This window comes from Drosophila navojoa, chromosome X, assembly GCF_054131105.1.
Source record: "Drosophila navojoa isolate 15081-1374.11 chromosome X, UAZ_NAV_1.0, whole genome shotgun sequence".
In the NCBI taxonomy this organism is placed as follows: Eukaryota; Metazoa; Arthropoda; class Insecta; order Diptera; family Drosophilidae; genus Drosophila; species Drosophila navojoa.
The window spans coordinates 28,837,220-28,865,084 of record NC_142895.1 but is presented as its reverse complement, the minus strand read 5'-3'; the positions used below and the strand labels follow the sequence as shown (position 1 = coordinate 28,865,084).

The window sequence follows — 27,865 nt, the reverse complement described above, 5'->3', positions numbered from 1 at the left end:
CATCAAAATCTGTGTTGTTTTTTCTATTGTCCATTTTAACAGAGACAACCTCCTTTGTCAACTTTAAGAGTCCCCGTTTATTTGACTCTTTTAAAGCAGACCTCAACTGTTTAATTTCTTTCACCAAGTCTTGTAAAAGATTTTGGTCTCTGGTATCGTAACGTTTGTCACTAAAAATGATGTTTTTATTTAAAATAATATTGGAAAATTTGTAATAAAAATATATTATTTACATGTTGTTAAATTATTACTTGGAATATAATTAAATTACGATGAAGTTATGTCATTGAAGGACATGGTGAAGTTGCGGTATGAACAAAAAGCTTCCGTCTAAGGAATCACGCAAACATATTATTTTATTATTTATTTGATTTAAGCAAAATTCAATTGTATTATCGAAGGGTTTCCTCCAAATTTTTTGCGCTCCATCAGACCCAAAGAGATTTAATTTAGATTCGTCACTAAAAATATGTAATTGTGTTCCAAAATGAATCCGGCTGATTTATGTGTTGTTTGGCGAACTCTAGCCTCCTTTTCTTGTTCACCTTCGAAATAAAAGACTTGCGCCTAGGATCACGACCATGATACCCGGCATTATGCAGGTATTTCGAACAGTTTGTGGGGTGAAATTATTGTCAAAAGATTCCTGTAGGCTCTCGCCTAATTTCACAGCCGAAGTATGTGGATTTTGAGCAGCTGTGGACACCACAATCCGTTCCTGGCGTTCTGTTAATATTTTAGGCTGGCCTGATCTGCGTACTGGAGCTATTTTTCCCGTTTGTGTGTAATGCAAAATAATATTTCTCACACTAGACCATGATCTGATTTATTTTATTCTCTAAATACAGTTTAATGATTAATTTCCGTATTTCCAAAGAAATTTCTGCACCTCTAGCCATTTTTCTCTTGCTCTCTTAAATTTTCGATTAGAAGTTATTGCAAACACGTGCAACAACCAAAACGAAGCGATGTGTAAAAGAAGAAATGAAAAATAACGGTAGTTTACGGTTGTAGCAACGAAAGCGTAAGTTAGAACATAGTGGGTGCCAATACTTTTTGACGAAAATTTGTGCCTATATTTATATTTTAGTTCTGTGCAAGTGAACCAAACAAAAAATTAAATTTTTTTTTGTTATTAGAAAACATGGATTTAATAAATGCCGTTTTTAATTTAATTATAGCTGTGTTCAAGAAAAAGTTACAGCTCTTAGAAGTTTGACTTTTCAAGTGTGCCACTACTTTTTTGGCCCACTGTATATTAAAATCGCTTGATATTATTGGTTCCACGAAAAGTGGGGTCAAGCCATGTATTTCAGTCCCTACAAAAACTGAGAGATTCTCATTTTTCATTATTTCTATTATTTTAAATATTTTATTATTTACCAAACAAAAGTTGTTGGGTTCTTCCAAAGAAATGTAGACACCTTTTAAAGAAATACTTGATATTTGATCATTTATGATCTTCCCAAAACTTATGTTAATTTCTTGCCCTAATTCCTTTCCAAAATGGTAGCTCTTCTCAATGCGCCTTTTATGGATTTGAACTGCAACACTTCCTCCTTTTCGGACTTTCCTCTTGACTTGCTGCAGATAGTTTTCAAATTTAAATGCACTTATGCCATCTAAGGCTCCGAAAAGTTTTCATCTTTGTTGATGTGCAACAAGGCATGGACATTGTATGTTAAAAAACCCAAGTCATACAACTCTGGTGTGTCAACAACAAATGATCTTAATAATTGAGCAGCAACAGAATTGTTTGACTGGAAGGCATGCATGTCCAAAAGTATCGTTGGCCATGACAACGATAATTTAAAAAAATAGCAATATCTGTTTGGACTCAAATTCCTTTTCAACACGATAGGCCCAGTGTATAATATAAATTGCCTAAGCTCTGTTGCCTTCCATCTGTCTAGGTCTTTTAAGCTTCGAGGTTTTCTTTTAAATTCTCTCGCTATATTCTTTTTATTAAAAGTTAACTCCTCGGAAATTGATGTTGTTTTCGTTGACACTAAAGAAAACTCGAAGCCTTTTTTGTGAACCCAGCTTTTCAATAAAGTCCGCATTACGCCTAAGCAAAAAACGTGCATGTCATCTAGGCAGCACTGGGACACTATGCCAATGTTTAGCATTTCTATTGGTGAAAATTGCTTCACATGGTGTTCCGGCTGCGCACGATTTCTAAAAGATTCATTACTTCTCAACTCTATAGTGTCACTACCTGGTGAAAAAACTAGGCGATGTTTGACTATTTGGCTCTTCTGAGTGCACCGCACACAAGAAAAGTAGACACTTTGCAGTTCAGCGATGAACTCTTCAGGACAGTTAAGGGCGCAATGTGGCTTTGAGTTCCCTTCATAAACACCAACAAGCCCAACATAAGTTGTGCAACTGACACTTGTCAAAATTGGTTAAACTTGCGTGGTGCTGCTTTTAAATGATGGAAGTCCATCAATGCCAAAGTCTAAAGTCAAATTTGCCAACTTCCAATCATTAGTCCGACATAATGGACATAGGTGCCGTCTCCAACAAGGCGTTTGCAAAACAGCTCTCGCATCTTTCGGAACTGAGATATCGCAGTTTCGCAATAATGACAACAGCGCATTGACTGCAATGATACTCAGTGGCCCATTTAGCTAGTCCCTCACAAAGGTCAACTTCACTTTTCTTGCTACTGGCAAAAGACCCAGTGTCACTGTCGCAAGACCCACTGTCGCTTGACCTTTCAGCACTCAAAACTTTCGTTTGCCAACAGATCATTTGAATTGGTGTTTTTCTCTATTATTTCCTTTTTAGGAAATAATATATTATAAGCCTCTCTTTTGGCCTCCAGACGCAATTGTTTAACTGACATAATCACCTTTTTATTTGATATATTTGATATAATGCTTATGTATGTTTGCACTTCGCACTTGCACTTCACTTGCACTTTCACGATCGAATGACAAAATTTGCACACTTCGGCATGTGCTTAAGAAAAAGTAGCGATTATCTTGGATATAAGCTTTGATAAGAATCGCTTTTGGATTAGCCAAGCAAGCAGAATATGATTGCATAGTAGCAAAGACAAACCAAGCAATGATCATATTTTAATCATCTGCATGCTCCTTTGGCGATTGCTTTGCATTTCGTTTTTGTATTTCAAAGCAATCATACTTTGATCATATGGAAGGGCTGTTTATGAGTCTTCTTTCGATCGCCCAGGAGATTAGATCGTTTTTTAATCGTCGAGGGGGCTTAAAAAAGACTCATCAAGACGATTTCTGTTAAAACAGTCTTCCAAATGCTTGCTGGGCAGCAGCACACAAAAATTGAAACTTCTTTGCCACGATCCCATTTTCGTATTCCTTCTGAGCGCGCACATACAAAATGGTAAGATAATTATAATCTTACTATGAAAGGTGGGAAAGCGATGGTGCGCATAAAGAATCAGTTCTTGCTTACATGTTTATGCACTTGTTAGCCTGTGGAATATTGTATGTGTGTGTGTAAGTGTGTATGCACGTGCATAATACGTGAATATTGGCATGTGCCTGCCACAGGCTTTTCATTGTGCTCGATTCTCGATTATTTTCCATGTACGTTTATTTTCTTTTCAACTGAAATGGCAAACTGCTATTTACAATTTTTCTAGTTAAAATTAAAACAAACTGATTAATAATAAATGTTCGATGCTGGCAGCATAGATGGGTGGGGGAAACTATTCCTTATATAAAGATGATTTTGCTGTAGAGTTGATGCAGTACAGAACAATTTTCTTTTTAATGCGAGCGATGTATGGTTTCTTTTCGAAAATTGTCCTAAATGTTTCGAAATGCAGCTTTATCAAATTGTAAAAATGGTCATGGCGGGCCTTTAATTTTAGGATATCTATTTATATAATGACCATTTTTATTGAGTATCAAATACTCAGAAGAACACTGCATTTCGTCTGATGATTTTAGAAGACTTGTACAAACTTCGCTTCAGTGTTTTGCAACAGTTTGTGTAGAAGATACCCAGCAAAGTATCGCAATGCATTTTCATAATCATTTTGAATATTGGCTATACTAATGCAACCCTGATTATCTTTAAATATTTTTATTTGATTTTTCAATTTAATATTAATTCTTTCTGATAGTGACTTCAACCAAAACGCTTTCTTTACTGCTTCGAAGAAGGCCATATATTCCGATTCAGTAAATGAGGCTGCTACTGAGTATGCCAGCAAATAAGATTTTAAATATACATTTTGAATAGATAGCCTGTTGTACTTCTTTTGTCAATCTCATTTCCTCTCCCATTTGAGTCAACATACCCGACAAATATACATGTGTGAAAATAGCTTATTTAATTTGCATACATTTTTACTATTGCAAACAATTCCTTGAGGAATTTTCATAAATATATCTTCCTTCAGTGTAGCATTAAGAAAAGCAGTAATGACATTCATATGATGTACCTTAAGACTATATTGGTTTGCAATGGACAATATTACGCGAAAATTTAATTTAATTTACTAGAATTCCTACTGTAAAACCCCGTGCTTTCGTCATTTTCTGGACTATTTTGAGAATATTTTGTATTATATAAAAACGATGAATATTTTTGTGAAAAATTTTCTTTTTTGCAATAATGAATTGTTTTCCGTGTTCGACGTTGGATAGTAGAACTTAACGCAAACATATATATATATCACATATCTGGCAAGTATTTCTTCGTTGACTGACTTACAACCAATTGAAATGAGTGAGACACACATTTTATTAATATTAGGGAGGGCACACTCTTCCTCAACTCCGTGTATACGCTATGTCGAGCACCAGTTCCGATTGCTATTAACTTTGATATATCAACGTTAAACTTCCAGACTTGCATTTTTACAGCCTCTGCAATTGTAACAGCGTCGCCGGACTGAATGTGAAACAAACTTAAGAAAGTCGTTACCATACCTTGCTTATTTAAGCTATAATAATTTATAACTATTTCTAAAGATCAAAAAAAAGACAAAATATACAAATGCATGTAATTACAGTCCAAATGCCTGTAATCATTTCCTATTTACCCAGCAACTTTGGCTCACTTATATCAGTTGACTCAGTTGACTCATCCAATAACAAGCTAAATTTGGACGCTCCTATGTCCATCCGCAAATCTTCATTAAAGTGGACTGCCAGTACATTGTTTATTATTTGCATACACTTTGTTCGCTTTAACTCTATGTTGACAGCGGCGATACACGCATTTTTGATTTCAAATTATGCTAAATCTAGCTTAACATAAGCCAAAATGGCAACACAGATGTACATATGTAAGCATAGCATTACCAACCACTCAAAAGGTAGTGCTACTTCACTCGTTTTTGTGCTCTCCAGTGATGCCGAAACTTTTTCAGCAAAGGTAGCAAAACCGAGTGCTGAAAGTAGCTAAAAGTAGCCAACTTTCTTCTAAAATAGCTGAAAACGTAGCAAATAAGGAAACAGTGCTTAATTCTGCTTTAATTCTGATGATATTTCATCTATGACCACAAACTCGTCATTTTCAGCATTGTCGCTTTTATAATCCGTTTGAAAATTTTTGTAGCAATCGACCTTAAAAAGTAGCCAGATCTGGCTACAAAATAGCTGATTCGGCAATAACATATTAGCTGATTCGGCAACACTGGTGCTATTTACCAAAGCAGCGACTATATAATTCTCAAACGGTTCAAGTATGGCGAGGGTGGTACCAACGCTCACTGGTAGAAACAAATTATAAAGTTTATCGAAGGTTTTTGGCATAGAACTTCTTGTTTTTTTTTTCTGTAAAAAAACTGGTAAGTGTGCACTTTCGAGACTGAATGACTGGGAGAAACCAATTATACAGATTATTGAAAGTAGTGATGTAAATTTGAGTAAAAACGTCGATGTCGATGCCCATCGATGTTGGGGATTACTTTCGAAGGAAGTAAGGTGGTTCGAAAAAGAATCTAAGTTCCCTGTTGTCGGTGGTATGACCACTTTGCTTTCGTTTTGTTTAAACAGAGATTTAATTTTTATCAGTGCATTGGCACATGCAACTGGATCTCTTTAAAACGTATTTTTTTTAAATCAGTATCAAGCAACGTGGCCATTGCCTGAATCGATACCCAAAACAGTACATTACAAATATATATTTAACGAAACTACAAATTAAGAGTATTTAAAATATACAGTGACGAACTAAATTATTGGCACAGTAAGGTTTTTAAACTTTATAGCAATTTTTTAAGTATTTTGAAACGTTTTTTTAATGAAACAAAAAATTAACTAAGTAGAATAAAGTATTTATTAAGTTATACAAAAAAAAAAATATTGCAAAAAACTTCATCGTACATTTTTTAAAAATTAAATAACAAAAAAAAAACCTAAATTTTGCTGAACAAAATTAGTGGCACACCTAAAAAAAAAACTTAAACATAGAAATTTTATGGAAAAAATGGTCTACAACTAAAATTAATACTTGGTATGTAACCCTTTAGCTTTAATAACCGCTGATAAGCGGTTTGGCATTGAATTAATTTTTTAGTGACATCTTCACTAATTTTATGCCATTCATCAATGAGAGATAGTTTTAAGTCGGCTTGGTTTGTTATTGCCCTCTTGGAGATACGCGTCTCCAATTCTTCCCACAAGTGTTCAATTTGATTTAGATCTGGGGATTGTGGTGGGTGCGGTAGCACATGGGCGGTATTATACGCCAACCACATTTTTACTATATGGGCAGAATGCTTGGGGTCGTTGTCCTGCTGAAATGTGAACGAGCTTTGTAATTGTAGCTTTACGGCACTTTTTTTAAGTTTCTCTTTTAAAATATTTAGATAAATCTGCTTATCCATTATTCCTTCTACAAGCACAAACTCGCCCACACCTGCAGCAGACATACAACCCCAAACCATCACCCCACCACTACCATGCTTAACTGTTCGAGTAACATTGTTTTCATCGAATGCTGTATTTGGCTTTCTCCAAACCCTTTGGCGCCCGTCTGACCGAAATATGAAATATGAACTTGCTCTCATCAGAGAACAACACCTGCCCCCAGTAGTCAGGTGGCTTGCTAAAATATTCTTTAGCGTAGTCCAAACGCCTTTTTTTTATTGGCATCTGAGATACACGGTTTTCGCCGAGCCACACGCGCTCTGTATTCTGCCTTGTGCAGTACTCTGCGTATCGTAATCGGGTGCACATCCTTCCCGATTTCTTTCTTAACCTCAGCAGCAATCTGTGTTGATGTTATTTTCGGATCCACTTGTACCTTTCTAACAATTTTCCTGCATTCATAGCTGTCCAATGACTTTGGGCGACCTGTATGTTTTGAACTTTGCAGGTTTCCAGTTCCTTTGAAGCGCTGAACGATGCTTCGAATGGTGAATCGGCTTCTTTCCATTATTCGGTTAAATACTTAAATTTTAATATATTTAATAAATAATAATATATGTTTGAATATATTTATTGAATACAATAAATTAATTAAATGAAAAAAACTAATTTACATATATTTACATTAAGGCTATACTAAATTTCCATATCCTGAATACTTACTGAAATACCACTGTGGTAACTATAAACTGTTTCAAAAGTCCTAGCGCTAATATTTTCATGAGATAGTTTTGAAAACGCCCAATCAATGTGAGATTCACAATTGGTTGTAGGCGTTTTCAAATCCAATAGGCTTCTAAAGCTTCTGCTAACTAAATCATCATATAAAGTCCTAGCCGATTCAAATTTGCTCAAACACAAATTAAAATCTCCTAAAATTATACAGTTTTCTGTCAAAAAAGGATATTGTAGAAATAGATCCTGAAATTCTGCATTACAAAAACGGACTGGGTAAGATGGACTCTTACAAACAACTACGAAGCTTAACGATTTGTACCTAAATACGGCATACTCAAAAACGGATGACCCAGCTATTTTCCTGACGCTCAAGCAGCTTGATTGATTATCTAAAATAGTATCCTTAGCATAAATGATGATTCCCCTTTTAGGTCGGATTGCGTTAGCCACTACCTCGCAATCAAGACGGACAACAATACTAAAACCTGGAATATTGACACTTTCGTTTGCGTGCGTAGACGTTTCAACGAAACATAGAACGGACGACTTGAGCATTAATCTATCAGATCGAATGTCTTCAATATGACAATTAATGCTCAGAGTATTGTGGAAAAAAATATCTAAGGCGGAACTGTCAACTAAATGATCATAATGTGATCGAAGTAGTTTTTCAGTGCGCAATCGGACAATTTGGCTTTTGACCCGATCATCATTTTTGGGAGGCTTGGGAGGAACAAAATCTCCTATAATAAACAACCCCGAAGAAGATGTTGCCCTACTACAAGCTACGTATATTGCAGCACGCTGCATTCGAGAGCAAAGGTGGACCACTACTTTGCTATACGAAGCTCCCTGGCTTTTGTGAATAGTTATACCTTCTGCAGGTACAACTGTAAACTGCCTACGATCAATAGAAACTTGCTCATTTTTCCTATACTGGAAGTTTCGAACTATTTTCTGAATTGGGATCCATGAAGGTTCAGTACGATGTGTATACTTTGAGCGAGCAAGAACTCCTACACTATCCTCTGGAAATTTCATCCATAAAACATTTGGAGCGTTGGATGCATCGAAAGGAGGGTTTTACACAGACCTTGTGTTTCGGAGGATCCAAAGCTACCCACGACTTCTAAAATTCTTTCCCTATTTGCTGCATTTAAATGGGTTGCTATAATAAAATCTTCGCCAACGGAAATAAATGGATCCGTTGCAATAACATTAAGCTTCATTATGTTGTAATTATCTGTCGCCGCATTTGTGCTAAATAGATGAATTGCATCATCGGGAACATCCGATGGCTGACAAATGCGGGATCTGATAAGGCTAATATCATCGGGTGTCATATTCCCCGATGCCATATTATTTAAAGCAGAAGCAAAAGTTAGACCCTCCCGTTGTCGCATTATTTCTGTGAGCCCAAAATACTTAAAGAGCTCCTAGAGCGAAGAAGAGTATATAAGACTGTAGGGATCATGGGAGTTGGACTCGAAAATCCAACGATCGCCTACTGGTGGCAACTGTCGTAGATCCCCAAAGACTATGGCAGACATACCACCAAATGGAGGAGTATTTTTAAAAACTTGTTTTAGACGGTAGTCTAGCTGGGAAAACATTTTGGAACCTACCAAAGATATTTCATCTATTAGAATGAGTTTAAGGTCTATTAACCTTGAAAGTAAGCTATTGACTAAATCATTACTCAAAGCTCTCAAATCAGAACCAGATTGGTTAACTGGTAGAGAGAACATGGAATGTAGTGTCGCACCATTAATTCCGAAAGCAGCTTTACCTGTTGGGGCACAGAGTAAAATTTTTGCTGAATCATTATTCCCAGGTCTACTATTAAACATATGAGATAATGCTTGAAAAATTGAGGTGATTAGTCGGCTCTTTCCGACACCAGCACCACCTCCAACGAATTCGTAAAATGTTAACTTACTTTTCACGTTGTGTAGTACATTTGTAAAGTAAGTCTTCTGCTTTAAATTTAAAGATCTGACCAGATCTTGGATTTTATCGGACGAAAACAAAGGAGGAAGCTTAATCAGACGGACATTGTTATCTAAATCCGGATTCTCATCCCTGCCATTGATGTTTAAGACATTCAATCTAGGATCTATTTCTGGCAAACCTAACACTCTAAACCTATCTTCAACGACCTCGTCATTTTCCATATTGCCCTCATTCTCTTCCTGCACTGCGGCGTTAAGAGCATTCTGAAGCTCACTATCATCTAAGCTATTATACTTCCTACGGTTTCTTTCAACTAACTCCTGATTATTATTACAAAACGATTCGCAGTCTCTTCTCACTAGTTCTACCTCCTCGTCTCTCCATGGGACATATAACATAACTAGTTCCCTAAAATATTGGCTTCTCTCAGTATTAATATTAAATCTTCTATACCTAATAATACTGGGAGAGCGTCTTTTTCTAATAAAACCACTACCATTGCGAAGTGCAAAAACTATTGAATCGGATGTTGATGCTTCTGGGTCATCCTGCTCTACTGAATCTTGGCGGGCTCCACCCTGATGTTTGCTAAAACTATAAAAAGCAGCAAAATCAGCCAGACATAAAGTATCTAAAGCGTCTGGGCGCTGAACATAATGCTCTAAGAGCCCTAACAAAAATATATCTGTTGAGCCATCGGGTAAATTTTCTAATTGTTGTCTAGACTTAAGCATTCGAACCCGATGCTCTGGCAATGAAGTATTAATATATACTTCAGCGTTACTGCTTTCGGACAAGTGCATACCTAAACAGCAGTAAACGGCTTCTTGGGCAGATATTTCAGTGCCCGAAATGAATTTGTGGCCTATGTGTTGTAACTTTTGCTTGATTGTTACATTGCCCCTACTAATCTCACTAACTGCTTAACGCATTAATTTTGAAATTCCTCTCTGGGACTTGTTAATATAATTAACAACGTAACTGCAGCAAGCATAGGGATCTAATATAAACTGAATATCTATATTAGCTCGCTGCAGTTGGAGAAGATGTTTATTGTAAGCGTTAAGCTTAATAGCAGCGAATGAACGCTTTGAATATATCTTCGGCTTCTTGATGCTAGACCTAAGTGCATTAATATAGCACTCATAGCTAAGATTAAGCTGATCGTGGGACAAAAAACTATTAAAATTATCAAACGAATGCTCCAAGAAGCCCTGAATTTTTTGAAAATTCCTACGATATGCTAATATAAATTTTGAGCATCGTCTTCAAATGGAAACAAAATTTCTGTTTGGGGCATAGGAGGGTATGGTATACCGAATCTACAAATTTTTTGTGCCCTAACTTCTCGCCTACATGAGTGACCGTGATTGTGGATTTGATACTCCAAATATGGAGCCACATCCGGGCAATCAGTATCAGTTGTGATAAACTGATCAATACACGATTTTACTCTAGAAATGCTTGAATCATCAGATGAGTCAAACTTGGGGGCATCTTTCAGCCAAAACATGCCGTGGATATGGGGGGAGCCTCTCTGTTGAAACTCAACTCGCCAGTAAAACTTAAAAACATAATTCCTACCAAAAACACCATTTTCCTTCTTCATTAGTTTTAAAATCTGCCTATAGCGAAAATCAAAATACCTAGCACAAGTCACAGGATCGGCTCTAATAAGACGGGCTTTATTCTCAAAACTTAAGCAGCCTGCTGCTTCTTCTGAAATGTCTATTTTATCTGCATTCCTAGAAAGTATTACTAAATGCTCCGTCCACCTAGTTTCTGCTGCCGAAAATGTGATATTAAAGGTCGGAAGACCAAACTGCCTGATCATAGCCATTACCTTCTTCTTCTCTGCTTCCCAGTGAGCAGGCGAAGTTCTAATGCCTTTTAAAACTCTATATCCATCATCGTGGCGAACTAATTGATCTATTTGCTCTTCATTAAGAGCGTTCGCTGCTGTAATGCCGTGAGTGGCGCTGTGCTTACGTAAGCAAACAGAGGTATTGTTTCTAATATTAATCATTTCTAACTTCTTGTAGTTGAGAAATAATTTGTCAGTTCTAAAACCTCTTCTATCAAAATTATCTAACTATGGTTGTAAAACTCTCCTTACACTTTCGTTTTACGCCTGCAAAGATAGTTGGAAAGGCCAGCTCCTCTGAATCGCAATCTTCGATCATATCTAATGGTCGCTGACCTTCTCCTGGGGCTATGACTATTCTTTGCATCGCTATATTTTCTACAGGGACATTTTCTAAAAGTGTTTCCTGGCCTCCTGGGTTGATATCTTCTGGTTCTCTATAATCTGCTCGTTTGTAGAGACTTAAGCTGATCTTTCTACTAACTCTGAAACTATGTCCCTATCTTCAGCTGATGCAACGAATGGAATTTCGTCAGACGAAAAAGAAGACAGCCACTGTTCATTAAAAGTAACATGATGCTTCCTGTAAAGCTCTGTGTCGACTAAAAATCGAATTGCATCAGCCACTTTTGATGGTCTAATGGTTTCAGTCATGAAATCATGACTGTATTCCATTCTACGCTTCAAGTGAATTTGCACTACCTCAGCTTCGCTAAACGCCCTTGGAAGGGACGTGACAACATTGGCCACAGGAATAGGTACATTGACCACAGCTCCCTTAATGGCATTCTGACGGCCATATCCTAGAGACTTTATGATCATAAAAGGAAGGCGTGGGGAGATAAGCCTTTCCTCTAGCGGCGTTAAGCCCTTTAAACTATTTGGAAGCTCTGGAAAGTCTAGGCCATTAGTAATGGAAGCTTTTGTTTTTTTTGCCTAACTTTATGCTATGACTACATGTCTTGCAGAAGTTATATTTGCCATTTTCGGATGGAAACCTAGATGATAGATATAAAATATCTGAAGAAACTTCTGCACTACACTTGGTTTCAAAGGCCTCTCGTGAAATTTTGTCTACTTGGTGGGGGAACCACAAACCTTTGCAACAAATACAGACCTGATCAGGTCCCTGCTTCACTGTATTATTAAAAGCAGCTATTAGATCATCAAGAGTGCAATTAATATTTTGAGATCTATTTGCAATAAAGGCATTAAAACGTTCTATCTTATTTCTGGTTGCATTACGCCTATTCTCAGCTACCCTACTGTCGATACTGTTGCGATATTGGCTAACCCGCTGTGATACGCTTCGGTTAGCGTCAAATGCTTCCTGACGTGCTTGAATGCGAGCACTACGCCTTGCACTAGAATTACGTGCTTGCTCGATGATCCTGCGATCTTTGGCTCCTATCTCTTGCCCTTTCTAAAATGCGCTGTCCAATGTCATTCCTACGGTGAGCTCGCCGTATAGTGTCTCGTTCTTGTTCGGTTGCCCGGTAAATCGGGTCTTGTCTGCGTCTTGACCGACGCGAAGTGTTAGCCAATTGCTCCTGTTGCCTCACGGGAGAATTAGCTCGTCGAACTTGATTCCTCTGTCTATTTCGATTTCTTTCACCTTGACTATACTCTTCATTTTCCCTACGCTCACGTAGAGACTCTAAATTAAAAATCCTTTCCTGCTCCGAATATTCAGGATTGGACCTATTTAACAAATTTCTATTTCGCTGTCTCTGAGACCTAGCTGAAGCAGAAGTTCTCTTTGTTCTAGGCATTTTTATATAATTCTATAAATTATAAAAATTAATTTATTTATAAATATTAAAGGTAAGTGTATATATTTTAAAAATAATAATAATAATAATTATAATAATAATAATATATATGTAGGATTTATTATTTATTGATCAGATTAAAAGTCAATTTGACGATTTCCTTTTAATTATAACTATGGCGAGTTTCACAACAAATGTCTACAATTTATTTCATTTAGTATTATGGATTAGTTTTAGTTACACTTGTATATATTTTAAGTAATTGAACGCATAACGCGATCTTTATGTGCGATTTCGATCACTTCATGTGACCTCTATTTGACTTTCACGACTTCAGTTCTTCATTATCTAAGTCCGCTACGCGACTGCTCTAGTTGACGACTTTCTTACGACTCTCTTTCTTGGCGATGACTCATCTAACTCTAAGCTTGCTTTAACTCCGAATTACTCTCTTTCTTAGCGATGGCTTATCTAACTCTAAGCTTGCTTTAACTCCGAATTACTCTCTTTCTTAGCGATGGCTTATCTAACTCTAAGCTTGCTTTAACTCCGAATTACTCTCTGGTGCATCTGCCAGGGATGCTGCAACTTTTGAGAATCCCACAATCGGCCCTCCTGACAAGTCCTTCGACCCGAAGGAATCCCACATTTTCATATATTCCGCTACTGTTGTCGTTCTATGTGGTCCTTCTCCGATTCCTACCTTTTCCACCTCATATCTACCGTGATCCTTCTTTTCTAATATTTTATACGGTCCTAAATATTTTCCTTTTAGTTTTAAACCAGTACCATATTGGGTACGTCTTATAGCTACCAAATCATTGATATCGTACTGAGTTTCTGCCTTCCTCCTCAGATTGTAAGTTCTTTTGTTTTCTTCCTGTAACTTCTGTATATTTTCTCGAGCTCGGTTCCGTACTTCAGATCGTTCAACATTCAACTCATCGATCAAACTTTCATCAATTAATTTCCTCAACTCGAGATCGTTGGGCAAACGCATTTCTAAGCCTGTTAGAATTCTAAAAGGAGACACTTTAGTACTCCTTGGTGCGGTGTTATTGATTATTTGCTGAACCCTCCCAATATGCTTGTACCAGCCTGCCGGGCAATCGTGACTTAGCTTGGAAAGCATTGGTACGACTATCTTATGCATTCTCTCTACCTGACCATTTCCACGAGGTACACCAGTAGTAATCTGCAAGTGCGTAATGCTTTGGTTCTGACAATAATCTTTAAAGATGTGCGAGGTATACGCCGTTCCTCTATCTGACACTATTCGCTCGGGGTTTCCAAACACCGAAGCTTGCCTTTCTAAACATGAAATAACTTCCTCGACACCTGTACTGCGAGTTGGGTATAGCCAAACAAATTTTGAGAAAGCATCTACCACGACCAAAATGTGATTATAACGTTTATTAGTCGACTCCATTGGCCCCACGTGATCAATATGATAGGTACACAATGGTCTATCACCTTTATCAATCGAGGACAAAAACCCTTCTCTCTTTCCACTCTTGGCATTCATGATTATGCACTCTATACAGTTTCCAACAACGCTAACTATCTTTTCTTTCAATTTCGGAATGAAATAGTCTCTTTCGACTAGATCCTGAGTCTTTGCGGATGAAAAATGTCCCTGCTTATGAGCGATCTGGATGATCTCGACTTCCATCTGTGACGGAACGACAATTAATCGGCGGTTTGGATCTTTGAACAATATTCCATTCTCTATATAAAAATCTTCATAACTTCTCTCTTCCACAATGCTCCTTATGATCTTAATCCACTCATCTCTCAGTTGTGCTTCTTTTAAACGATGCAATAAACTATCACTCAACATGTAACATGATACACGACTCAATGCATCAACGTGACGCATTTTTGTTCCAGAACGATGCTCAATGCTATAATCGAAATCTTGTAAATACATTGCCCACCTGGCTACTCGCAAAGGAACATCTTTCTTTTTCATTGTCATTGTGAATGCATTGCAATCTGTTACAATTTTGAACTTAATGCCTAGCACATACACACGCCACTTCCTCAAAGCACACATGACGGCTAAAACTTCTAGTTCATAAGAGTCATACTTTTCTTCAGCTTCACTAGTCTTCCGGCTCATGTACTGAACGGGATGAAACAAACAATCTTCGGGGTCTCTTTGTAATAATACTCCCCCATATCCATACTTGCTTGCATCTGTATGAATCTCCGTTTCAAACTTCGGATTATACAGTTTCAACACTGGTCCATTTGACAACGCTGCCTTTAATTGCTCAAATGCGACATGCTCTAATTCTTTAAATTTAAAGGCTACATCCTTCCGTAATAGATCAGTTAGCGGCTTCGCTATTACTGCATATCCTTCGACAAATTTTCGAAAATAAGATGTGAGCCCTAGAAATCGCTGGATAGCTTTCCTATTCTGTGGCACTGGAAAATTTGATACAGCTTGTGTCTTCTCCTTACTTGGACTTATTGTACCCTTTTGTATAATATATCCTAAAAAATTTACTCTTTCTTGCAATAACTGACACTTAGACCAATTTATACGTAAACCGCTTTTCTCTGTAACACTCAATACTTTCTTGAGCTTCATCACGCCTTCATCCAAACAAACGCTCGGAATGATGACGTCATCCATGTAAACGACGACCTCGTTATTCTTAGTTAGTTCACTCATAACTGACATTATAAATCTTGTAAAAACTGCTGGGGAATTCGAAATTCCGAAAGGTACATATAGGAATTCATACTGCCCCTTCTGAGTAACAAACGAAGTGTATTTCTGCGAACTTGGTTCAACTGGAACATGGAAAAATCCATTGATCAAGTCTAATGTAGTGAATACCGACGCTTCTTGCAACTTATCTATCACCCATTCCATATTCGGCATTGGAAAGTTATCACGGATCACTTTCTCATTCAATTTCCGGTAATCGCAGCATAAGCGCTTTTTACCATTCTTCTTGGAAACTAGCACAATTGGAGAAGCATATTCTGAAACACTAGGCTTAATAATTTCTTCCGCTAGCCACTCCTTTATTTGTTTATCTACGATCTCCTGATCGCAGTCGGCTATTCGTCTCGGATGTTGATACACTGGCAAGTCATCGGTTAACAAAATTTTCATCTTAATCGGGGAACTTGGATTTTTGATCGGATGATAAGAATCTACTATTCGTCTCACTTCTTCTTGTTGCGATTCAGTCAAGTGTGGTAACTCTAGATCCACTGCTCCAACATCCTGATCTAAACTGAGCATGCACATGTTTTTAAACTCCCTTAGCACTGCTGAGCAAGAACTACTTTCAACTTCATTTTCAGCGGATGCTTGATTAACTTTAGATTTTAATATGGTTCCACCCTCAGTCACTACCAAATCGACACAACTTAGGATTGTTCGGCCGAGAATGGCCTCGAAAACGATATCTTCATCTGGTACGACGTGAAATTCGATATTTATCTTTATATCGTCTATCCTCACTTCTACTACGAAGCTTCCAAATGTCAGAATCTGACCATCACCTATACCATTCAAAGATTTACCAGGGCCTGACAATTTTCTTATTCCTAATTTCCGATATACGCGCTTTTGCATGAGACACAGATCTGCTCCAGTATCGACTAAGCCTTTCAAAATCACTGCACCACAAACTATATTCTTCAGTTCTAATCCGGAAGGCGTAAATGTACTCGACATTTTTTTGACTAAATTGCCTTCGTTCACGAGATTTGCTGATTTCACTGGTTCGTTTACGATTTCACCTTTGCACTGCGCTGCACGGTGTCCTGGCTTACCGCATTTAAAACAACAAAATTCTTTCTTGACACAATTTTTCAAGGTATGCGAGTCAGCTCCGCATTTAAAACATTTTACAACTTTTTTATCTGAAGAGTCTCTTCTGATTGCATTACTTCTTGTAACGAAAGTATTCGATGTTGCATTACACAGCCTCTGATAACTCTCTATCTGTACTTTTAACTGTTTAATCGATCGAGCTTGGTACAAAAGTGTCTTATTTATCCTAGAATCTGGTATCCCTTCAACAAAATACTCGATCAAGCTCTCTTCATCTAGATCGATACTCCTAGCTATCTCCATCAATGCATACAAATATTCTTGAAGTGTCTCCCCTTTCTTCAGCTGCCTCTTTCTCAACCTTCTGTGAATTTCTGCCGATGTCACTTTTACCTCAAATTCGCTTATCAATGTTGTTTTCAGTTTTTCCCAGTTATTGATACCTCTCTGACTGCGAATAAACGACTTAGCAGCACCTTCAAGTAATTGCTTTGCGTACACAAACAACTGCAACTCTGACCACTGAACTGTAACTGCACACTCTTCAACTTCTGAAATCCACTGTTCTACATCCATTGAACTCGAGCCATCAAACTTATTTACACTATCTTCGACATCTTTAAGTGTAAACCACGATCTGCTTTGCTCAAAATTACGCGCCAATGAACTTGCATTCACTGCTTCATCCTCTGAGTCCTCTTCCTCCGCTCCCAAGCCATAATATTCTAATAGCCTGTTCTGCAATTCAACTTTTCGTCCAGTCGTACTCAATTGTAATTCTTCTAACTTGCCTCGTAATTGGCTAATAACAAGCCCTAGGATCTCGTTTCGTTCCATATCGCAATTATTAATTAGTTTACTTAACTATAAATTTGGCACTTGTTTGCTTTCGGTTTCTAAATTATTCAGCAGCCCAATCAGCTGTGAATTTGCATATCAAAACTATGTTATGTTAGTTGATGCTGTTAACAGATTATGTTATGTTACTTAACACTTGTAACTTTGCTTGCTTACAATTGCTCGCTGCTATGACTTAGATTTTCTACTAAAACTGCACAATTTACTGATACACTTCTAACTTTACTAAGACTCCCTCGACGCACTTCGTCCTCACGCACGGCCACCTTGCTTGCGTTGCTGATCGGTTGCGTCCAGTTCCTCTTGCCCTGATGGTCCGCCTGTGATTCCAACGATGAATCTCAGCGCCAACTTCGGTATCAATCGTAGCGCACAGCCACCCGACTTGCGTTCTCGATCGACTACGTCCCACGACGAATCTCACCGACAAGTTAGTGTAGTTAATCGTAGCGCACAGCCACCCGACTTGCGTTCTTGATTAACTCTGTTCCTTTACGCACCAGCTCATCCGCCTGCGTATCAGCAAAATTTGACCTCGACCGACTTCGTCGACGTCTCTGCATGCACTCTTTCTTCTTTGTCTCCTTTCTGCTTACGCGATTCGCTTTAGCAGAGAAATGAATTGTAAAGCAACTTAAAAAATGTCACTGAGCGATCTTCTGTCTCGCTCATACTTTTGTGATAATTGTTCACTTCGCGATTTCTGCAATTTTGCCTTGCGCGATTCAATTAATTTAATTGTTCGAGGTGTAACTTGGACCAAATCCCGGTTGAGCCCCCAATTTGTAGAATTTATTATTTATTGATCAGATTAAAAGTCAATTTGACGATTTCCTTTTAATTATAACTATGGCGAGTTTCACAACAAATGTCTACAATTTATTTCATTTAGTATTATGGATTAGTTTTAGTTACACTTGTATATATTTTAAGTAATTGAACGCATAACGCGATCTTTATGTGCGATTTCGATCACTTCATGTGACCTCTATTTGACTTTCACGACTTCAGTTCTTCATTATCTAAGTCCGCTACGCGACTGCTCTAGTTGACGACTTTCTTACGACTCTCTTTCTTGGCGATGACTCATCTAACTCTAAGCTTGCTTTAACTCCGAATTACTCTCTTTCTTAGCGATGGCTTATCTAACTCTAAGCTTGCTTTAACTCCGAATTACTCTCTTTCTTAGCGATGGCTTATCTAACTCTAAGCTTGCTTTAACTCCGAATTACTCTCTGGTGCATCTGCCAGGGATGCTGCAACTTTTGAGAATCCCACATATATATATGTATATATGATGAATGAATTATTTTAATATAATTAAAATTATTTAAAAAGACTGAGACAATTGTATTAATAACTTGCCGAGGTCAGAGTTGAATAACACGCGCGACTAATCAATCACGCGAAAGTCTCTTTAAAGCACGCACACAAAGTACAATTCCATATATATACACCGATAGTATGTATATACTTACGCACTTTCACATACACTCAAATTAATTATTAAAACAAAAATATTTTGTTCTGCTTATATATAAAAAAAAATAAAGTATTTCGCATCTGTTTTATAAAATTCCTCTCCGCCGCGGAGCTTGAACTCTAAGCTCAACACATACATAAAACGGATACATGCAACCATATTAGTTATTAGACCACTGATACATATAATAGAAGCATTGCATATATGTATAATACTTAGGTATAAACTGAAAAAAAGCACTAAAGCGATTATAATTTTCTGAATACAATATGTAAAGAACGCATAAGAACCATTTTCCAAGTGTTTAATTTAATTACTTCAAAGTCATTTCATATCTGTTAATTTGGTAAAAATACAAATATTTAATAAATTTGTTCATTTGGCCGCTATCAAAATCAAAATTTTGGATTTTCTTGTGAAAAAAAAAATAAATAAATGCGAAATTTCTTTTTTCTCTGCAAACCGCGTGTGGATTCGAGCCCAGTGTCTGTTGTTTCCTGTGCCTGACTTCTAACAAGAACACCATAGCTATGCTCAAAGATTAAGTAGCAAAACTGAAATAAGTTTACTGCTGCAACGCCATCTAGCAAATCTAAGCTAAACTAACTGCTGAGAATTTTAACACTTAATGCGTAATGTGATTCTAAGAATATTGTAAGGTTACATTTGTTTTCCAGCCGGGGTCAGAGTCTCAGTCTGCCCAGGGCCATAACTCACAAGAAATTTGTAAGTAGATACGGCAGTTTACGTGGTTAGAGAAATAGGAGAGGGTGATGGAGTTATTATGTATTAAACGGCCACGCACCCTGAACTCGCCGACCACGCCTACACGTTCGCACGTGGGAAGGCTGCAGCGATCGAGTGGCGCGATCAAGCGCACTCAAGATTGCTGGCGTCGGGGTTGCAAAGGCGTATTGCGGGGTATTAGTGGGGCTACTATGATTGGTAGACCGCGGATCGAGGAACGCCCAGCGTTGTCGCCGGCGTTCGCTCCAGACCACGCGGTTTTTGCATGCCAGAGTTTTAACCGTCTGGCGAACGGGGTTGGACCACGTTCTAACTACCTGTTAGTATTGTTATAATTGTTAGTGAATTATTGTTAGCATACTAACTACAAATAAATGCGCAACTGTTTCTATATACTTTTCTTATTTTATTTCAAATGTTACCTTATACCTTCTACCCTGCACCTATCAATTCTCTTTGATTTCCTTTTCTTTTATCTTTTATTTTCCGACTGCTCAAACCGAGAGCTAAAAACTGACTGCTCAGACCGAGAGCTAAAAACTTACTACTACTGCTCAGACCGAGAGCCAAAAACTTACTACTACTGCTCAGACCGAGAGCCAAAAACTTACTACCCCTGCTCAGACCGAGAGCCAAAACTCACTAAACCCTGTGTGCAGCTTTCAAGCTTCCCCTCCCGCTCTCCAGCTTTCACCACGCGACCAGCAATGCAATCCACAGCCGCGAGCTTTCAAGCCGCACGGTTGCACTAATTTGAATTTTGCTTACTGTCTAGAGTTAATAGCTATGGCACCCATATCTACTTAATTATCTTACAAACTAACACTTCGTCTGCTTACTATCTAACTTATTATCTACCAAAAATATACCACAACTATAAGATATCAACTTAACGGCTACAAAAATCAATCCAACCCAACTTAATCGCTACGAGCATAATACAAATTCAACAACTATAAAGAATAAGTTTGAGTGTATGTGTGCACACCTATAAGAAAACTGTTGCGGTTGCTGCACGTGCGTTTGTTAATTGGCCAAACATTTGTTAATTTATTAACGTCGATTGATTTAATGGAATTTAATGAAACTTTCAGCATATGATCTACATATTCTATTGAATATTTGGCATTTTCAAAAAAAAAAACATGTCAAATCATTCACAATTAGCTATACTAGCATCTGACCTTCATTGGGGATTCTGGTGAATTTGGAGCCGGTATCCAAAATATAACAAAAACCGAAATTGTATAAAATGCATTGGAATATATTTTTAATTAATTTAATTTATTTAATTTGGAAACTATAGCTCTAAAAATGTAGGAGATATAAATTTATAACCTATTGCACTTGGGTTGCGCTGCAGTGTTGGCAATATTATGAGAACTTATTTGTTGAATAATTTAATTTCTAAACGTACGATCGTAATGAAACTTTCAGAACGTAATCAAGATGTTTAAATGTATGTGTATACCGAAGCACAAGTCTCTAGTATTTGATATACGACTATTTAAAAGATGATGATGAGGGGGTGGATTTAGGGGTGGGGGGTAAATTTTAACAAAAACCGAAACTGTATAAAATACATCTTAATATACATTTTAAATTTGGAGACTCTAGCTTGAAAGATGTAGGAGATATAATTATTTAAGTTATCTTCGATAAGGTTTTTTATCGATAAAAAAGTACCGGAATGAGTTATCGTTTTTTAAATAAACTCGATATGCGCGCTGTATTTACGGACATTAAAAATAAAAGTTGAAGTCTCTAGCTCTTATATCTTCTGAAATCGACGCGTTCAAACATACGGACAGACGGACGGACAGACAGACGGACAGGGCTAAATCGACTCAGCTCGTCGCCCTGATCAAGAATATATATATAATATAAAATAGGACTAAAAAGTTTTTCTTCAATAAAACAAAAAGTTTAAGTAAATTTATACATTTTCATGCAAATTTATTAACACTTCGTCGAGTGTTTCATTTTCAGATTCTAAAACATTCATGTTTGTGCCGATTTGGCGCAAAAATTTTTCAGGCACTTCATAGTTATGGCAGCAAGTTCCGTTTCGACGTAATCCAAATCTGAATAAGAAGGAAATTTAATTTTTTTGAAATATGTTGTACGTAAGTATTTTTTTTTTAAATAACAACTTACCTAACTGCCAAAATCGAATTTAGCGTATCGATGTGAAGCCTGTGCCTTAACTTTGTTTTCACCAAGTCAACTTGGCTGAACACGCGCTCCACTTCCGTATTCGACCATGGCAGCGACAACAAAGGCAAATACTGCCAAATCTTGAAACTGTCTGTTGACAGCAGAATCCATAAACGTTTTCACTTCTGCCCAAAATGCTACCGTGTTCTCTTGGTTTTCCCATCGCTGAAGATGAATTGTATTGTATTGACAAACAATTTTTTCAATTTCTTCGCCTTTTTTTATCAAAGATCTCCAAAATTTCTACTATCGATTGTTTGTTAGCTCGCAAAATATTTTCGACTGAGAAAATGTCTATATTTTTCAAGATTTTTAAGTTATCTGGCAATCTGAAAATTATAAAAAAAAAAATGTTATTTAATATTTAAATATAATGCAAAAAGAATTCTTGAACCTATGCTTCAGTTGACAAATTAATTCAATAATGAATTCCGTGCAATGTTGACGAATAGTCAACTCTGCCTCATCATCGATGTTGTTTTTGATTTTTTTAAAATGAGTTTCAAACTCGTATCCTAGATATAAATCACGTTTTGTATGGGTCTCAAATGGTTCTTCTAGAATATTAATTTCGCAGTCAGGTGGTATTACCTTTGAGCGAAGGTAATTTATTCCAAATATTAAGTCGCCCAATAGCTTAGTCGGGTTTGACTTATTTGACTGAAAGTTTTTATTGATCCGTTGCATCACTTCAAGAATGGGTTTTAAAAATATAAGGTACAAATAATTTGTGCCCGTGTATAAATCACTTAAAATTGTTGCTTTGTGGCATTTCTCTGCCAGAGCTGATGTCTCAAAGTGGAGCTTTAACTCTATCCACTGAGCTAATATGCGTTTCACGGCATGCTCAATAGAGAGCCACACCCTGGGAATCTGAAGGGGTTCCTTATTGAAAAACAATATATATAAAAACAAAAATTAATTCAAATTCAAACACTACAACATATAACATATAATATTTACTTGGGACAAGTTTCAGGACAACGCATATATTTAGTACGTGGTTAATATATAAAACAGGTACACAAATTAATAATCTGGAAGAATAATGTTAATTTTATGTATGTAACACAAATATAACAACTCCACCATACCTTATCATTATTTATGGCTTCGTACAATCTTTTGTAAGCCATCTGTCTACTTGAACTTTTTGCGAACCAAGAATAGGTTTCGCTGACAATAAATTCAAGCGACATTGGCAGTGATTTTTTTGCATGCTGCATTCACCGCCAATTGTACCGAATGGCACACACATTTTATTAATACTAAGGACGGTACAACCTTCTTCAATTCGACAAAAACACTTTTCTTATTACCCACCATTACACTGGCATTATCTGTTCCAATGCCAAAAAGCTTTTTAAGCGGAATTTGCCGTTTTATTAATTCGGACAATAGGCACTTGGCAATACTCTCTGCGTCTCCATTTTCCAGTTCAATCAGAGCTAATAGCGACACCTGAAGAAAATTCAAATGTAATTATTGAAATTGTTTAGGTGCTAAAGATAGTTTCTTACCTAACATCTTATTAATTGAAACATCGGTCGACTCATCAATTAACAAGCTATACTTGTTTTCCCCTACTTCAATTTTCAACTTTTTTTCGAAGTGCGGGGCAATTGTATTTCTTTCGCATCAAATTGTAACTTGCACAATTCACTTAAATGACCAATGGGGCTTATTGCACAATGTTGTGCGCAAAACAGTGCAAGTGCCGCCTCTTGCCTACAACTCGCACTACTTACAAGGGGCTTAAATGTAATTTTGTTTACTTCTTGAAAGGGCTTTGCATTTTGCATATGTTTTTATACCCTGAACCCATTGAAAATGGGAAATCAGGGTATAATGGTTTTGTTAAAAGTATGTAACAGGCAGAAGGAGTCATCGCAGACCCCACAAGGTATATATATTCTTGATCAGCACGATGAGCTGAGTCGATATAGCCCTGTCCGTCTGTCCGTCCGTCCGTCCGTCTGTCCGTCTGTCCGTATGAACGCCGAGATCTCAGAAGATATAAAAGCTAGAGAGCTGAAATTTTGTGTGCATACTCGTGTATACCATACGCAGTACGAGTTTGCTTTATTTTTTCGATAACTAATCGGATAACTTTTTTATCGAGAATAATCGAAAATTTGATTTTGTTTTTGAGCCTTATCGGAGCACTATTAGACGTGGAGATTTACTGTGTATATACATATGATGAATACAAACATTTTGTAATCAACAGATTTTGGATACCACGCCCCCTTCGCCCCCAATTCGTAAAAAACGTTTCAAGTACTAGAGACTTGTGCTTTAGAATGTACACACATTTTGACCATATGATTACGCTCTGAAAATTTCATTAAGATTGCATGTCTACAAAATAAGTTATTCATCAAATAAATTCTCATACTATTGCCCACACTGCAGCGCAGCCCAAGCGCAGTCGCTGCTTACTGCGCAGTTAGCAGAGCGCGGGCGCGTGAGGGTGGATGCATGTAAATGTATGTGTGCGTGCATAAAAGAAGTGCAGAATGATAAGAATATCAGCTTGGAGGGTTCAGGGTATCTCCTAGTCGAGCAGTCTCGACTAGAGTCTTCTTACTTGTTTTTGAATGCCCATGCGCGCGGAGCTGGTCGATTTTAGCATTTAACGTGCATTTGCAATATTTACAAAATGCTTTATCAGGATCTTTAGGATCCCGACAAACCCAATCCTTCAAGTCGCATTCCTTCATACAGGAATCTCTAAATTTTTGTTTGTACGTATCTTTCGGCATCCTTTACTTTTAACAATTATAACTCGAGTGAGCGATGTTCGAAAAGTCAGATTTCGATAACACACATATAAAATTGCATTGAAAATGTTCAAAAAATCATGATCAAAGCGATGACATGCAGTTGAAAATAACAAATTATATATGAGACTCAGAAAATTAAAAAAAGGATAGAAATAGGACAAACTAAAAAAAAAAAAGGCATTTTTTCCGGACAGGGGACGTTTCAAAATTTTTCCGGCTGTCGCAGTCAAAAATAGGACATCTGTCCGGAAAAAGGACAAAACGGCAACACTGTTGCTCTTTGCCTAACCTACTGTGTCTTTTAACAGTAAGAACTGCGGCACTGTTAACGAAACGATTCGCTTTACATAACCACTACCACTGACCAAACAACAGATAGACTAGACATGTAGTACAAAGTTTTTCAACACTGAAAAATCTGCCTCTTCGGTCTTATCGATTTCGAATTCGCCTGGCTCTTCACTTTTCGGTTCAAGCTACGAAAATACACGGGTGCACAATCATGCCGCTTCATGCGCTCGACCGAAACGGTCAAATGTTGAATAAAAGATGCTTTTGTGCTCAATTTTAGTTGTTGCTCTCTCGCTCTCTTTACTCTCTGCTCTCTCAAATATGTATATGTGTGCACAAGCAGCAGCTCACAAAAATTGAAAATTTTCGCGTTCGACTGCCGTTTCTTCCCTTCTGTGTGAAGAGTATACCTAACTCTTCAAACCGTTTGCCAACCTTGTACAAAAAATTTGCGTTTTCGTTATTTGTGAGAAGGGTATGAAAGCATTGGTGGTCCTAATGAAAAAATTTCGCGACGAGCGTGCACACGCACACCACAGTCCCTTCCTACATGTATGAGCATTAGTTTGCCTGTAGCAATTTTAGGTCCTAGGATTTGAATTTGGTCGATCTTGAGGAGTGCTCGCATACATACATATGAATGTATGTACATACAGTTTGACACGAAAGTGTTTTCACATGGGAAAAAAATTATATTTTTCTTCTTTGGCATTAAAAAACAACTACTAAATGTGATATTTTAAATTTTTTAAAAATTATATTATGATTTTCAATTTGTTGTCTTACAAAAACTGTTTTTAAAAAATTAAAAAATATTAACATATGCTTAAAAAACAATAACAACAAAAAAGATATTCAAATTCAACTGACACGAAAGTGTTTGCACAAAAATAAAGTATTCAAAATAAGGCAATATTAACTATATTAAGTATAAAAATTAGTATTTAGTATGACCCCCATTGGCTCCAATGACCGCTTCCAGCCTTCTACTCATGGAATTAATTAGTTTTTGGACATATTCCACCGGTGTCTTCTCCCATTCCTCTAATATATAGGCTTTCAATTCTCTTTTGCTTTTTGGACCTCGCTTGGCTGTCCGTTTTTTGAGATCGGCCCACAGATTCTCTATGGGATTAAGGTCGGGACTTTGTGCAGGAGTATCCAACACCTTTGCACAATTGTAGAGAAGCCAGCACCTTACTATGTTAGCTTTGTGTTTGGGGTCATTATCTTGGTAAAACCTAAATGTTGGTTTACCATCTCTAAATAATCCAAACTTGCGGGCACTGGACAATAAATGCGTGCGTAAAATCTGCAAATACTGATTGGCATCCATGGTACTTTCGATAAAGCATAATTCTCCAACTCCTTTGCTGGATATACACCCCCAGACCATCACTGAAAGTTTTCCGAACTTAATAGTCGGAATTATATTTTTCTGCTCAAGGGCTTTCAACGGCTTTCGCCAAACACGGCTGGGTCCATCGTTGTAGTACAACATCATCTTAGTCTCGTCGCAAAATATGGTTTCATCCCAATATGATTCCCCCCGTCCCACATGCATCCTGGCGAATGTTAGACGTCTTTTTTCGTGATCCGCCGACAATAAAGGTTTTTTCCGCGCAACTCGGGAAGTAAGTTCGTTCCTTTTTAGGGCTCTGCGAACGCTTTCGCGGGATATGTCAATACGACATTCTTCCTTCAACTCCCTGGCAAGCGTTCTGGTCGAAATTGTTGGGTTCTCGTTAACTTTCCTGGCCAGAATACGCTCTGCCCTATCTGTTAACGTCCGAGGTCGGCCAGTTGAACGCTTTGGCTCCAGTGATTCATTATTTTCTGCGCGGTTTAATATATTATAAACGGTCCTCTTCGATATTACAAACATTTCTGCAATCTCTGCAACTGATTTTCCTATGGAGTGGTTATAATAAACCAATTGGATCATGTCAAAAGACAATCGCTTCCCTGGCATAATTAATTTGTTTAAATTAGTTGAAGATTGAATCGATTCTTACAAAATATGACGAAATTCTTCAGAACATAGCATTAGCCACAGCTGTGCACATTGAAATCGCCAAAAACAACGGTAAATGCGAATTTAGCAATAAGAAGAAATAAAGAATAGCATGTGTGCAAACACTTTCGTGTCAGTTGAATTTGAATATCTTTTTTGTTGTTATTGTTTTTTAAGCATATGTTAATATTTTTTAATTTTTTAAAAATAGTTTTTGTAAGACAACAAATTGAAAAACATAATATAATTTTAAAAAAATTTTAAATATAACATTTAGTAGTTGTTTTTTGTATTTAAGTACCTTTTATTTTGTATTTATGATCGTGTGGCAACGAAGTCATTAATTCATAAAAACAATTGCTTAAAATAGGAATTTGTTTAATATTATTTAATTAATTTAATATATATATAAATATAAAACATAACATTTAATATACATGTGTATATATTAAAACAAATCAAAAAAACAAATTTAATTCAATAACATTAACAAAGAAAAATAACAAACATAATTCAATAAATGTA

The 27,865-nt window shown here is 37.0% G+C and overlaps 1 protein-coding gene and 2 long non-coding RNA genes across 7 annotated transcripts in view; 1 reads left to right on the top strand and 2 right to left on the bottom strand.

Moving 5' to 3' along the window:
• LOC149090779 (uncharacterized) overlaps nucleotides 1-5,213 on the bottom strand; it is a gene marked incomplete at its 5' end in the record, with an annotated part of 32,685 nt that extends 27,472 nt beyond the window's left edge. Inside the window, 3 exons of the mRNA XM_089263597.1 lie at nucleotides 4,134-4,138; nucleotides 4,703-4,964; nucleotides 5,042-5,213. Of these exons, the coding sequence (XP_089119723.1) occupies nucleotides 4,134-4,138; nucleotides 4,703-4,964; nucleotides 5,042-5,213 (439 nt within the window). The remainder of the gene's footprint in view (nucleotides 1-4,133; nucleotides 4,139-4,702; nucleotides 4,965-5,041) is intronic.
• Nucleotides 5,214-21,957: 16,744 nt separating this feature from the next.
• On the bottom strand, nucleotides 21,958-23,701 carry LOC149090778 (uncharacterized). 5 transcript variants are annotated; one of them, XR_016197539.1, is made up of 5 exons: nucleotides 23,344-23,701; nucleotides 23,213-23,286; nucleotides 22,644-23,134; nucleotides 22,190-22,578; nucleotides 21,958-22,116 (listed from the first exon to the last, which is right to left on the bottom strand). It is a non-coding gene; the product is annotated as an uncharacterized LOC149090778 (long non-coding RNA). The 5 variants fall into 5 exon arrangements; XR_016197538.1 differs by having other exon boundaries at nucleotides 23,213-23,701; XR_016197537.1 differs by having other exon boundaries at nucleotides 22,644-23,286.
• A 2,275-nt stretch (nucleotides 23,702-25,976) lies between these two features.
• LOC149090777 (uncharacterized) lies at nucleotides 25,977-27,608 on the top strand. The gene is made up of 2 exons (XR_016197406.1): nucleotides 25,977-26,221; nucleotides 27,325-27,608. It is a non-coding gene; the product is annotated as an uncharacterized LOC149090777 (long non-coding RNA).
• The last annotated feature ends 257 nt before the right edge of the window (nucleotides 27,609-27,865 follow it).